We start from the raw sequence: 14,031 nt of genomic DNA on the forward strand, positions 1-14,031 counted from the left end.
GTGGGAGATGGGTTGCCTGGGCAGCCCGGACACGGTTGGCATTCTTGCTGCCTTTGCTGAATTTTTGTCTGGCAAGAGCTTTGTTAAAGGCAGAGGAAGAGAAGGTGAGATTCAGATAGGAGGATTGTTGTTGCATGTGTGGACATTAGACCGGACAGTCATAACCAGGGTTAAAATCGACATTTAATTCTGTCATTGGACGCAGAGTAACTGCTGTACTTCTCCAGAGTTATTTCTTAAGGGCCCTTCCAGCACATGCTGCAGTGGGAGTTAACCGCTTTGCTGAAAAGAATGGCCACAAGCAGATGCCAAGGTAAACTGAACTTAACATGGGGTTTTTTGTGTTACCTGGGGGAAAAAAAAACCTAAATTTGCCTGCAGTAATTGTAATTTTGAGATAATTGTTTGTTATTAATGCTCCTTTGTAGTCTGGAAAGACAACTACTATTTATGTTGTAAAAGTCATCTTTGAAAATCATAGGTGTGGGGTAATCTGCCAGAGTCAAATGTGTATGGAGCGATGGGGTCTGGATGGAGGCTCCCAGGGAAGGGTCACATCTGGTCTCTGCAGCGGTGGGGCATGGGCACGTCCTCGGCTTGTTGTTCAGAGGAGGAGGCTTGCTGCTGCGGCGGGGGGGGACTCTGCGTCTTGGGTGTGCGCCCTGCAAGCTCACCAACCGGTCGTGCCTCTGCTGTGTCGCTGGCTGGGTGTGATGGGCTGGCGCCCGGGCTGAAGCCGTCTGCTTTGCCCGACTCGCAGCGTGCAGAGCCTGAGAGCAAGCGTGAGCGCCGTCTCCGCAAATCGGTGGGGTCAGAGGCCTTGATGCTGGGCTTTGCCCAGGTCTTTGAGTGCATGTTTGAGGAAGAGGCAAGAATATGGACAAGTAAACGCTTGGCCATGCTGAGGCTGTGTGCCGAGGGTGAGGGAGAAAATCCCACATTTTAACAGCTTAGAAACCATAAACCATCAAATTGATTCAGAAGCTGCCTGGCTTTCTGCAATCAGAGGGAACCTACAATAACATTTCTTGAAGTCATTTTGTCTAACCTGTTAAACTGGTCATATTTAAAAAAAGCACTTTGCTACTAAATGTTATGGGAAGCCGTGATTCATGGTCCTGCTGAGCCATTTCCGTCTGGCAGGAACTTTATTAAAGGCAGCCCGCGCCCTGCCACCGCAGCAGGCTGCGGTCACTGCAGGACACTGCGCTGGCGACGGCTCCCTCTGCCAGGCCCGTACGTCGGAGGGATGCTCGGAGATGCCCCTTGCTTCGGAGGAGATTTTTTGTTTAATGGGGCACAAATCAAAATAGTTTAGATGTTGCTTTCCCTCCCATGATGCTTTCCCTTAACTTTTGGAGAGGAGTATAAATGATATTCAGTATCGGAGCGCTTTACAGGAGAGGTCTCTCCGTGGATTTACGGCGGCAGCTTTTCCATTTGTCTGCGCGGGGAGGCCAACTCCTCTAAGCCTTCCTCCATGGTCGCGGGCTGTAGAGCCCGCCTGCGCGTCCCTGCTGCAGCGGCCGGGAAGTGCTCCTCTGCAGCGCGGTTAAAGGGCTTGTGTTGGCATTTATTGTTCTGTGCCACCGGGGTACTGAGAGCCCCAACCTGAGGTTCGGGGTCCTGTTACGGGCTGTAGGACACGAAAACCAGGCTGTAGCAGCTGGATGGGGAGGCTGGTGTCACCCTGCGGAGAGACGGCAGAGGTGGGCACAGGCCGGGGCGGAGATGATGGGGGAAAGGGGGAGGCACAAGCTACCAGCTTCTTCCAGGAAGTATTTGGGAACATTTTGGGTTAAATACTCCTTATGTGTGGTTTTAAGCTAGTTTTTGTTGGTTTAACCCGGGTATGTTTGAGCGGAGTGTTTTAGCGAGGACAAATCCCTTGCCTGTTGTTCATGAGGAATTTTTGTACGGTGAAGGACATTTTGGCAAGACCCTGGACATTGCTCTTTTGACCTCAGAAGAGACTCTCTAATCTTTTTGGTACCCCAATGTTATTGCTTCCCCAAGGCATTTTTTCAACTTGTTTAAGGCAGTTTTGCTACTGGTAAAAAAAAAAAAAAAAAAAGAAAAGACACCATAGAACAAAGAGGTCTTGGTGCATTTACCGCTGTGGGTAGCTTTAAAGGTGTTGAGAGCCGGATTAAGACATTTAGTTGGCCTCTTCCGATCATGCCAATGGCTGTGATCATACCAGCACTATATATAGATAGATACAAGCATACTCGGAGACTGCAGAGCAAACTGCAATCCAAGATAAATGCGACATTTTATGGCACTTAGAGTGCTGCCTTAGAAAGTGTCCTGTGCTGCCTGCCAAGTTAGGAAGGTCACACATGTTCTTTCTGCCTTTGAATTGTCGTCTTGTCTTACCTGCCTGCCTCACCTGCATGCCAAAGCACTCTACACTTTGTGTTTGCATTGTAATGTGGCCGTTTCAGAGTGCTGCTTCTTTTGTTTCTCTATTGATTAGTAGCCGATCCATATCTAGAGGTCTATAATGTTCCTATGATTTAAACTTTAACAGTTTCATTAACTGTCAAGTACCTTTAGAGCAAAGGAATCCCATATTTTAACTTCCCTCTCCTTGCCAGTATAAGATTTGTGGAAGGAGACTTCTTTTTCCGAGAAATAAATAAATAAAGCCCCAGCTTTCTGAAAAAACCCTGAGGCCTCAAGATCTGACTAGGAAAGAAAGAAAACCATTCCAAGATATTTAATTGTACAGGGGGCTTACAGGATTGATCGAGAGCTTAGCTTTTTACAATAGTCCAGTGAATAAGAAATGCTCCTGACAAACGATCGATGATGGGATAATCACTCTTTATCCCCCCTCCTCATTGTTACCTTCTTTCTTCCAGGAGAACAGGGTTCAGAAGTCAAAAATCTTTATAGACGCTGCTTTTAAATTAAGCAGAAAATAGACATTGACATATTTGTTAATCTCACCTAAATCATTACTGGGCCTGGCTGGTTTGACTGTACACCGTGAGTGTGGCAGATAGGCCAGAATACATGAGCGTTACTGGCTTAAGTGCATGCGTCGCCATTTAAAACAGGGAGGTGTAGGAGCCTGTGAATTTAACATGGATAAATACATATAATTTTTTATTCTGAAGGTTATAAGAGTAGCTTCTCTTAATTAAAACCTTCTTACGAGCATTTGAAAGGTTAGGTAACATTTATATTGGTAGGCACATAAAAACATCCCTTCCCTAGGAAGAATCATTGTATGGCTGGCCGGTGATTGGAAATGGGCGTGCGTGCGTGTGTGTGTTCACACCTATTCTGACTTGGAAGAGAAGCTCTGGAAGGAAATGAAAACATAGGCAGTGCAAAGCAGAAAAGAAAAGGCATGCAGTGGGCCCCTGAAGGTGGGTTGAGCCAAAGCCCCGGTGTCACAGTGCTCTGCGTGAGCTGCTGCGGTGCTGCACCCACCGGTGAGAGCCACTGGGGTCCATCAGCCCTGGATCATCCTGTCTGTGGGAGTCAGCCAGGGATGCTCAGGGAAAGAAAGAGTAGAAGCATGGTGCAAATGCAGTGTGATACTTTCCCCAGGATGCTCTCTCGGCTTCCAGCACTCCTGTGGTTTAGAGGCTTCCCGAGAACAGATTTGTGTCTGCGTCTTCGCCCTTAGAAGCTTGTGATGGACTTTCTTGCATGAATTTATCTGATCACTTTCTGTGAGCCCGTTTGTACTTTTGGTACTCAGGACCACCTGTGGCAACGAGTCCTGCGTTTGGTTTTGCACTGTGTGAAAATGTTCCCTGTTGTTGGGGTTTTCATAAAGCTTCTGCCTGCTAATTTCATCTGGGTTTGTTGGGAGGGACTGGGATTGCTCTGGCTTCCTGCTGCGATTCCAGAGCCTGCTGTTGTCAAACTGGATGGTGGCTGTGGATCTAACAATAGGTGTTGATGTAATGGTAGATGTTGCATTTAATCCCATTGACATTCTTTTGCAAAGGATAAAGATTAAAACCCAAAAAAGATAAAGATTAAAACCAAAAAAAGCTCGGTGGTGTTCACACACCACAAAATGCAGTCGTGATACTCAGGCTACAAGATAACAAGGAAGGAACCATTGTCCTCCGGCTGAATCACAGCGCCAGCTTTTGTTCCAAGTTCTCCCATTGACTTCTTGTGCTACTGGGTAGGACACCTCTTTGTTTTATACCTCAGCCCCCCTCCCTACACTGAAGACGCAGTCATGCTTGCATGTCTCCCAGGCACACGGGCGGTTATATTAACATCTGAATGGAAGGTGCTGTAGGATAGTTGAACGTTACAACCCACCAGTGCTTGGAGCAAGGGTCGACCATGACCCGGCTTCAGATTGCCAGCGACCTCGGTTTTAAAAGGGGAGGCGGGATGGGAGGCAGCTGTCTCTGAGGCCGTGAACTTGCAACCAGAGCTTCTGGTGTGGGTGGGAGGTTAAAAAATGGCACAATTCAACAGAGTATCCAATACCGTATAATTTGGCTCAGATTGCAATCTTTGCTTAAATTGAACTAAGATTGCTCTAAATACTCTGCCTCTGCGCAAGGACCTCTTGCACATGTGTTGGTGAGGCACTGTAGGAGAAGCATCAACCTACTTCTGGGCCAACTTTGACCTGGTGTAAATTACTGTAGGTTCGGCACAGAGTTGCACTTACGGTTACGCTCCCTCTGGCCTATTACAGGGAGAAGAGGGGATTCACATTCTTGGTTTGATAAAGGGGCAGCTGGAGGAAGGAGCACCTTGTTCTGCTGCAGGAAGCGGCAGGAGCTGCGATGTGCCTCTGCAGCACAACGTGTTTCCCCTTGCCTGGCTTAGTCTGGGTCAGGCAATTCCAAAATTAATCAGAAACTGTTTAATCCGTGTTTTTGTTTTAATCAAAGTTAATTTTATCTGAGCTGAATGTTATAAAATAAATTAAAAATTATAAACTCCACAGGACATTATCTTCTTGACGCAGTTTTATTCTTGTCCATCATGGTAGTCCATGTTTGAGACGTGTGTGCCGATCACTGGTAAACTGAATGTGAGCAGTTTTGGCGTCTCTAGCCTAACTTGCGTGTTTTCCTTAATGAGGCAGTGGCTCTAACAGCTTCTGGCAGGAACCAGCCTGCAGGAAAACTTGAAATTGTGTAGGTGGTTTTACACTGTCCATGTTTCTTGCTAAATGAACTGCGTGTTGGGACATTATTCTTTTTTAGGAGTAAGTCCAGTAAATGTCACTTAATTGATGGCTCAGCTCATTGGCATTTAAATGGAATAGAGTTTCCATGGTGAAAACTCCTTCAAAGCTCTTGCCTGAATATCAGTGGCAGGAAATCGGGGCTGGAACACTTACATTTGACTCAAGACTCTGCTTGACATTGCAGATAGTCTGGTGTTTGTCCTGGCCAAATGCAGTCTGGGTTTCGCCTGTATGCAGGAGGAAACCTCCATTCTCCCTCTGGACTGTCCAGAGCTGCTTGCCTTTCCTCCATGCAGCCGTCCTTTGAACATGCCGCTGCTTTACCTGTCAAAGGTCTCTGATGTGTGGCGGTGCCTGCTTGCAGGTACCCCTGAGCTGAGCCCTGCTGACCGAAAAGAGCTGGAGACCAAGCTAAAGGAGCGGGAGGAATTCCTGATTCCCATTTACCACCAGGTAGCCATGCAGTTTGCTGACCTGCACGACACACCTGGCCGGATGCAGGAGAAGGGTGCCATAACGGTGAGTATCATGGAGCTTTCCTTGGGGACATGGTTGGAGGGTTTGGCACGCGTGGGAAATGGTTACCCTCAGTGGGGCAAGCTGCTGCTGGAGGCAGCAGGATCAGAGGAACTTGTCATCCCGCGGGGCTGCAAATAAACCTCTGCCCCGGTGACTCTTGCCACAGGAGCAAACCCTCTCCACCCGCCAGCTGTCTTCTGGCCCCAGAACACAAGCACATCATGTCTTCTAGCACTTTTACCTGATCCGTGTCCATTTGAGACCCCAGATTTTCTGGGCGTTGCCGGTTGCTCATTAGCGACCACATCAAAAACCCCACAGAGCACATTGCGGTCTGCCCAGGCAGAAGGGGAGGGCAGGAAGGTGGTGAGCCTGTACCCGTGGGCACCCTCAGTGGTGGGAAGGGCTGTAATGGCAGAGCCGAAGGCCAGCTGTCACGTCAGGTTTGAACCCTGGCCGATTAGATTTTCCTAGTTCCCTCTCCCCTTGGATGTGAGTGTCTTGGGCTGTGCTGCTCATCTGGGGAGCTGCGTCTCCTTTTGCAGAAGGGAGCAGACTTCTGGGAGACAAAGGAGTCTGGAAGTAGCTTCTGGTGACTGAATGGTATGACAGGGTGGAAAACTCAGACGTGGGAGTCTTTGTATTTCTCTTGTGTGAGCGGTATAATTAAGTATATAATGAGTGCAAGCCTTTTTTTGTCATTGGGAATAAGGCATATATATTTCTCCACATAAATGTTGTCCCTCACTCATTTCTTCTTCTCCACTTATCTCTTGGGCAGGACATTCTAGACTGGAAAACTTCCCGTACCTTCTTCTACTGGAGATTAAGACGTCTTCTTCTAGAAGATGTGGTAAAAAAGAAGATCCATGATGCCAATCCTGAGCTGACTGACGGGCAGATCCAGGCTATGCTGAGACGCTGGTTTGTGGAAGTTGAAGGGACAGTGAAGGTAAACGAAAAAGCAGTTTCACCAAGGCATTAGTTTTTCCTGGGCTTAGGCTCAGTGAAGTTCTCCCAGGTGGAGTTTGATCTCTGGTTTTTAATTGTAATGTCCACTAACATTTTAGGTGATGAAAGAGAACTTCTGGGTAATGTTCCAGGTCACGAATTGTTTTATGGGGACACTTTTTATAGCAGGCCAGAAGAGCAAAATAGTTTTTTCCCCCAAGCATGTAGCACCATTGTTATGAAAATCTGAGCATCTTACAAAGACGAACAGCTTGCTCAGTGGAGCGAGGCAGGGCAGTGTGTGGGAAGAAGGCTGCACAGAGGTGCTGCTGTCTGGCAGAACTGGCAGCAGAAATCCCAGGAGTCACAACACATGCTCTATATACCAGCCCTGAATATCTCCATCTCCTTGTTTCTGTGCACAGCGTGCCTGAAACAGTACTGCGGAGCTGCTTGCGGTTACAGGGGCTGTTGCCAGGAGCTGTCCGAGCTGTGCAGACCAGTCCTTGCACACCCTTGGGATCCTCTGTGATGCGGAGGCAGGATTTTTATTTTATTTTTAATTATTCTTTCTTACTGAATAATATCCTCAATCCTGCTCTATCCCACTGACACCGAGAAGGGTGTGGGGATTCACTGCTTGTATCCAGATGTTTCGTCTGGCAGACGTACAGCCAGCCTATCTTACCTGCCTGTCCTGCTGCTCGCAGAGCAGACCATGGCCATGCTGTCCCCTCTTCCCCTGGGCTGCCTTTGCCTTCCTTCCCTTTCCCCGGGCCATGAACTTAGAGATGGCGGGGACAGATCGCACCTGCCTGGCAGTCCGTCACCACTGCCACGTCTCAGCCATTCTTCCACCAAGTGTCCCGCGTCCCCCGGGTTGCACAGGGCTTTAAAGGCAGGGACACAGATCAGCTGTAAGATCTAACTGCCAGGGTTTGGGGTGGGGGGTTGCCTTGGCACCGTCCGCAGTCCTCATCTGATAGCTGTGTTGAGGATTTCTGTTTTAATTGCGCTCAAACTTGGAAGCTGGCGATCTCTGAAGAGCAATCTCTGGAGCTGCTCTTAGGTTGTTTTTGTCACAGTCCTCCAATCCGAGTTCTTTATTTTATTTTATTTTATTTTATTTTATTTTATTCTGTTCTGTTCTATTTTATTCTATTCTATTCTATTTTTAAAGTCACAAACACTCAGGGGCTCCAGAAAAGGGGGGAAAGTGTTCTCTGGAGGGCAGCAGGCTTTTCAAGGTAGTGTCTGAGCGTCTTTAAAAGCGGGCATCTTGTTAGCTAATACATTACACCAATCAAGGAGAGTTATCTTAAGCCACAATTAATCTGCTCCCTGGCATATGTTGATAGGAAAGCATCATGCTGTTTCTTAATTAAAAGCAAACGGATTAAAAATGATTAATAAGAGTATTAAATATTCTCCTAAACTAAAAGCTTTGGGATTCTTGGGTAAATCTAGCTTTACGCAGGTCTGCAACTGTAAGGCAGCTTCTTGGGGTTTTTTTTCCCTTCCCTAAGTGCCCTACTTTGTATGCAGGGAGCATTTCTGTCATGTCTAGGGGCAGAGGCGAGGAGCAAAACCTAACCAGTTTAAAATAATAATAATAAAAAACAATGAAATAAGCGAAATCTTGAGGTTGAAATGACATCACTGATTTAAGGCAATCATATACATCATGTTAAAGAAAAAAACCAAACAGTTTCTTATTAAAGTGTGTCAGGCAGGACCAACGCTGGGGGCTGGAATAGGGTCTGCACTTCAGGCTTCCTCACAGCAGTGCCGGCTCTCGCCCGTGGGTGTAGCAACACCTTCGTCAACTCAGGGAAGGAGCTGCTTGTGAGAGTCCCAGGGAAGAGGGAAACAATTCCTTGGACTTTGGAAACTGATAATTAAATATATAAATAAGGGGCGAGCAGTGCGGAGGCTCCTCGGTGTGAGTGCTGCCTTTACGCTGCGCTCTGGTATTGGCCAGGACGGGGGAAACTCAGCTTTGCCAAGGGGGGCTGGCAGGGCCAGGATCGCTCTGTTGGGAGAGCAGGGGAGGGGAGACGCTGCCTCGGACGGCGTGGCGGCCGGAGGAACCCATTGCACGCAGTGAGGTCGAGTCCTGGTAGGGGAGGTGTTCTGCTGGCTTCTCTGCTACTGCCCCAAGGTCTTTGCAAACACGCTGCCCCCCATCCCGAGGCTTCCCCTTCGGGTGCGAACATCCATCTCGTGCTTCTGCCTCCCGCTCCCCGGCCAGCCCCAGCATCACCCTGCTCCCAGTCAGGCCACAGAGGCAGCCGCCAGGATCGAAGGTCTTTAAGGTTCCCGGCTGGAGCAGTGGTTGCTCTGCTGCCCGCGCCGGGAGGGTGCCCGCTCGGCCCCGCGGTGCGTTACTGCACCGAGCTCATTGTCATTCTGACTTTGACTTCGTTAGTGATAACAGAGAAGGATAGTGCACCTTTAAATGCTTTGTGTTTAATTACCCAAATAAAATGACATAAATATGAATGAGTGCTAATGGCGGTACTTGCTTTTCCGGAAACCATTAACAAAACGATTCTTAAATGATTTGTAAAGAAAATGAGAGGAGAAGAGAGGAGCGAGAAGGCTATTAGGCGTCTAACACACTCCTGAATTATTATGTAGTCAACTACCTAGCAAATATCAGGTGAAATGATCTTGTAAAAGAAAAAAAGGGTTTTGTTGCCAAGGCTTTTCAGGGCTGTGGACACCCCGACCTCCTCTGCTGTGTGCACCCCTGCTGAAGGGGCTGGATCAGGGATCCCCTGATTGTTGGGGGAGATTAACACCGGGTGAGCTGCCTCGGTGGTTCCCCTTTAGTCACATTTATGGAAGGAGATGCAAAAGAAATATATCATCTTTTGACTTCTGGTAATGGTTAGTTGTGTTTATAAAAGCGACACACACTGGGAAAACTGCAGAGGTCTGCCAGCCACATGTTTTACCCGCGGCTGCCAATAATTGCGAGTTAAATTTCAGGAACGGTACGTGGGGAGCGGGAGCGGGAGCGTGCACAGCACTGGGACCCGCCGGGTGACACTTGCGGTTTGTTTGCAGGCGTACTTGTGGGACAGTAATAAGGACCTGGTGGAGTGGCTGGAAAAGCAGCTGACGGAAGAAGAAGGCATTCGCTCGGTTGTGGATGAAAACATCAAATACATCTCGAGGGACTACATCCTCAAACAGATACGGAGGTAAGCCAACTACACACGCTCTGCCCCTGCAGAACAGGGATTTTAAAAAGTTCAGGCTCTGATCTTGGCTGCGTGTGCTTCCCCAGCTGAGGAAAGTGGATCCGTCAGTGCCACACGCATTTCACAGTCATGGGCCTTTTTATGTGGCAAACACATAAGGAGTACGTGGAAATGCAGTTCCGTTGGAAATGCAAACACAGGGGCAAATGTGCAGCTGCTGTGAAACAGAGGGCTTTGTTCAAAGTCTGCGTCTCCTGTTCCTCCAGCGCAGGCTGTAGTGCTACTGTACGTGCAGGTGCCTTGAGCAAAATCGCAACGCGGCAGAGCAGAGATCTAATCCAGCAGTACCCAAACCTCCCTGGCCATGCCTGCCCTTTACCGAAACAGGAGCCGTGAAGAGCCAGGGCACAGAGATTTCACTGCTAATGTGTCTTCTCTCCATTTGAGACAGAAAATGGAAAAATGTTATTTTGTAGGAGGTCACTTATTTTAGAGGGCCGCATACTGCATGAAGCAAGGAGAGAAAGCAAATCTCTGAGCTGTGCTACTGCTACCAAAGCAGTGTGTTGACCACACACGGCCAGAATATCCTTACTGCTTCCTTCCCTTTATTTCTTCTAGCCCTAGACTTTCCAGGCAAGCTACCTAGTTTCTCGTGTGCTCAATGTCATAACATGTCCAGTTCCCTTCGACTGCTGTTTAGAACTACACCAAATAAACCCCCCCCAAATACTAAAACATCGGTAGAGTATCTATTCCTCCTGCTTGTAAGAGTTATTGGGCGCATTTGCACATTCATCCAGCGGAGCCAGTTAAGTCTCGTGAGCCAAACGCTTTGCTAGACTTGAGCATTTTGATAATTTTTATGTCTTGGACTGGAGGTCTCTTAAAGCAGCTTGGCCTCTGACAGAGCTGGGGGAGGGCACTGAGCTGCGGAGTAAAGCTCCTGTGGTTTCCGTGTCCCGTGCCTGACTTCGTAGGGCATCTCTTCCCGTCACTTCCACCAGTGTCTCCATCCGTGCTACAGCGGACGGGGCTCTGCGTCATCTGGGAGGGGGAGATGTGGGTGCTCTCGGCAGCCTCTGAAGGTGCTGCTGGTGGAATCGGGGCACGCTCCGGAGCTCCTGGCCCCCCCGTGTCTGCCCTGGGTCCACATGGTCCGGCCTCTCGGGATTTCAGCCTCCGTGCCTGTCTGAGCCGGTCTGCCACCAGCAAACTGAGTGGCACAAGGGCCTCCAAGCGAGCACAGCTCTTGTGCTGCTCGCAGTCCGGTCACACAAGTGCCCGCTGCCTCCTCCAGTCTCTCTTAAAGACCCCATATTTCAGTCCTCCCCGCCGGGCCTGACGGGGAGCTGTCAGACGCGCTCCGGTGCGAGTGTCGGGGCTGCTGTCACTTAACTCTCGCCTCTTTCCAGCCTGGTCCAGGCCAATCCGGAGGTTGCCATGGATTCGATAGTGCACATGACCCAGCATATATCACCCACCCAGCGAGCCGAGATCGTGCGGATCCTCTCCACAATGGACTCGCCTTCTTCAACGTAAGAGCATCGATTTCCCACACTCCCCCCTGCCCGGTACAGTGGAGGGGAAAAAAAAAAAAAGCTCAGAATTGCCCTTTGTCTGCTCGACTGCGACCACTGTACCGAGACGGGGAGGCTCAGGGAAACGCTGGAAGAGTGACATTTTTATTTTTTCAAATCAGACTGACCAGAGGAAGTATGTTCTTTGGCCAGAGACACGAGGAAAATGTATAAACACAAGCGCCTGCGGAATTGAGTTACAGCTGTCTAACTGTACCTTATTTATTTAACAAAGCGTGACTGGACCAATGCATCAGTTCGCTGTTAGGCTGCCACCTGAAAGCGCTACAGCCAGGCAATGAAGGGTGCTCCGGTACCGTGAGGCCTTGGCATAGCGAAGCAGGGGCGCGTTTAAATTAAAGCCCCTGTGCCCCTGCCTGCTTCTCTTTTCACACCCCGCCTGGTAGCGGCAGCTTTGTGCTGACAAGTGCCAATGTCACACCCTGCGAGAGCGCTGCTGCAGCCGAGGACCGGCTCTGCCTCCCAGGAGCGGGTGGGAGCCCAAGATCCCCCCGCCTGGCGTCCTGTGGGTGAGTGGAGCCCCCCACCGAGTCAGTCGTCTCGTCTCTGTCAGCCAGTGGTGATTTGTATCTCAAACATCTGTCTTGTTACTTACTAGTAGAGGAAAAACCGCATTTAGGTCGGGGTGGCCGGTGCTGTCCCCACGCCCCGGCCAGGCTGCGGGGAAGGCTCCTGGGCTTCCCAGTTCTGAGAAGGCACCGGGGGCAGGATTTTGGAGGCTAAATCCCCGCTTGCGCTGCCTTTGTGCCCAGTTCCTTTAGAACAGGTCAGTAAACTGTGTGAAAGGCCCTTCTAGGAGGAGGTAAAAGAGGAGACCAAAACGCAGCTGCTCAGCCATTTCTGCTCCTCCTTCCCTACTTATTTTGAGGGATAACAGACATGGGGCAGCCCCACTGTTGAGTGTGCTTCATGGAAGTGCTAATCCCCTTCGTATGAACTGAAGCAGAAAGCAGATACAGCCTGCCAGGGTAAGGGAGGGGAAAGGAGGGAGTCACGTACACTAATGGGGTTAGAACTGCTAAAGGAAATCTCAGTCTGAGCAAAGTTTTTCTCCATCGCCCACCTCTGCCCCGGAGCTGGCTGGAGCGGAGCTGCCTGCGCTTGCCTGGCCCTGGTGCGCGGCTGGGGGAAGGGACCGCTGTTATTCACGTGGGAAGACAGAAATATAAGAAAAGTTATTCTTGGTAATCCCCTTCCTTAGCACCAGCTGACTTTTTTTAGCCGTTCCAACGGTCACTCTTTGCAGCCGGTCAGGAATAATTGTCTCCAGTGGATGTTTGGCAGGGAAGCGCAGCGCCGGCGCTGAGCCAGGCTGCCCAGGTCGGAGGTGTGGCAGCAGCGTGGATCACCGCAGGCTGACCCCAGCCCAGGTCCCTGGCTTATTTCTGCCCTTTTTTATTTTCATGGGCCTCCTGACAGTAATAAAAGATCAGAGAAGCTGGAACTCTGGAGGGAGTTCCCCTAATACATAGATACTGTTGTGGAACTTGGTCTAAGTAGTGTTGGAGAGCTTACACCAATGATTGTCTTAAAAGTATTTCAGATTTTACAATTCCTCATTTAGTATAGCATGAATTGGAGGGATGTTTTTATGAGAGAATTAATTAATGATGATGCCAGTGCCTCACATCTGTACTGTTTCCTTCTGAACTGCAACGCAGCCCTTCTGCGCGTGGTGCCAGAGCTCCTGTAAAATCGAGGTGCAGCACCGGGGGTCACTGCTCTCCTCCCCGGGGGACGAGCAGCAGCGGTGTCCTGCCCGTGGCCAGTGGAGCTGTGTCATCCGAAGGACTAGCTTTTTCTTAATAGCTAATTTGGCACCTTAATTTGATTTAAAAGACTTTTTTTCCACTAGAGCCCCCTGAACAACCCCCAGAGATGCTTTTACTTACGCCAACGTGGGCTGCAGCAGGACACGCAGGACAGACAGAATGTCTCAGCCAGGCAGGACCGCCCGGGGGGCATCGTGGCGTGGGCGACTTGTTGGGCTCCTCCTTGCTGTCACCAGGATTGGTGTCACAAGTCAGTCCCTTATCCAGGACGTCTGCTGGTGTTAGAGAAAATGTCCCAGCGCACTCTGCTCAGTTCCTTCTGCTTGGGGTGGGAGCTGCTGCTGCCAAAGTCTCTTGTGTGCTGGGCAAGCGCAGACCCCGCTGTTTCAGTGTTACAGGCACTGGGTCGGGCTCCACTTAATTTGGGGGTAAAGTAGCTCCAAAAAACCCAGTCATTAGGTAACATCGGAGCTGGGCTGAAGTCAAAGCCCGGCACTAGCCCTGGGAGCCCTGTGGAGGTCTGGGCCAGCAGGAGCCCCGTGGCAGCGTCACCGCCCGACGTCCCGGCCGTTCTGCCAGCCCCGGCTGTGGCCACAGTGCCGGTGCCGCAGGCGTGCGGGTCGGTTACCCAGCGGGGCAGGGGCGGCGGGGAAGCCACCCTCGGTACGTACGGTTCTCGCTGGTGCTGAAGTATTTCACTTACCTCAATTTCTTTTAATAAAAAGAATGAATTCCATCTCTGTTGCCAGCAGTGGAAATCTGTCACCCCTTGTCCTGAGCACCCCTCGGGG

The 14,031-nt window shown here is 50.0% G+C and overlaps 1 protein-coding gene across 1 annotated transcript in view; it reads left to right on the forward strand.

Moving 5' to 3' along the window:
- Window positions 1–13,976, forward strand: part of ACACA (acetyl-CoA carboxylase alpha) — a 136,181-nt gene extending 122,205 nt beyond the window's left edge. Inside the window, 4 exon segments of the mRNA XM_075168367.1 lie at window positions 5,553–5,707; window positions 6,489–6,659; window positions 9,731–9,867; window positions 11,283–13,976. Coding sequence (XP_075024468.1) covers window positions 5,553–5,707; window positions 6,489–6,659; window positions 9,731–9,867; window positions 11,283–11,409 — 590 coding nt within the window. The 3' untranslated portion in view covers window positions 11,410–13,976.
- Window positions 13,977–14,031: the final 55 nt, after the last annotated feature.

This window comes from Calonectris borealis, chromosome 19 (genome assembly GCF_964195595.1).
Source record: "Calonectris borealis chromosome 19, bCalBor7.hap1.2, whole genome shotgun sequence".
Classification (NCBI taxonomy): Eukaryota; Metazoa; Chordata; class Aves; order Procellariiformes; family Procellariidae; genus Calonectris; species Calonectris borealis.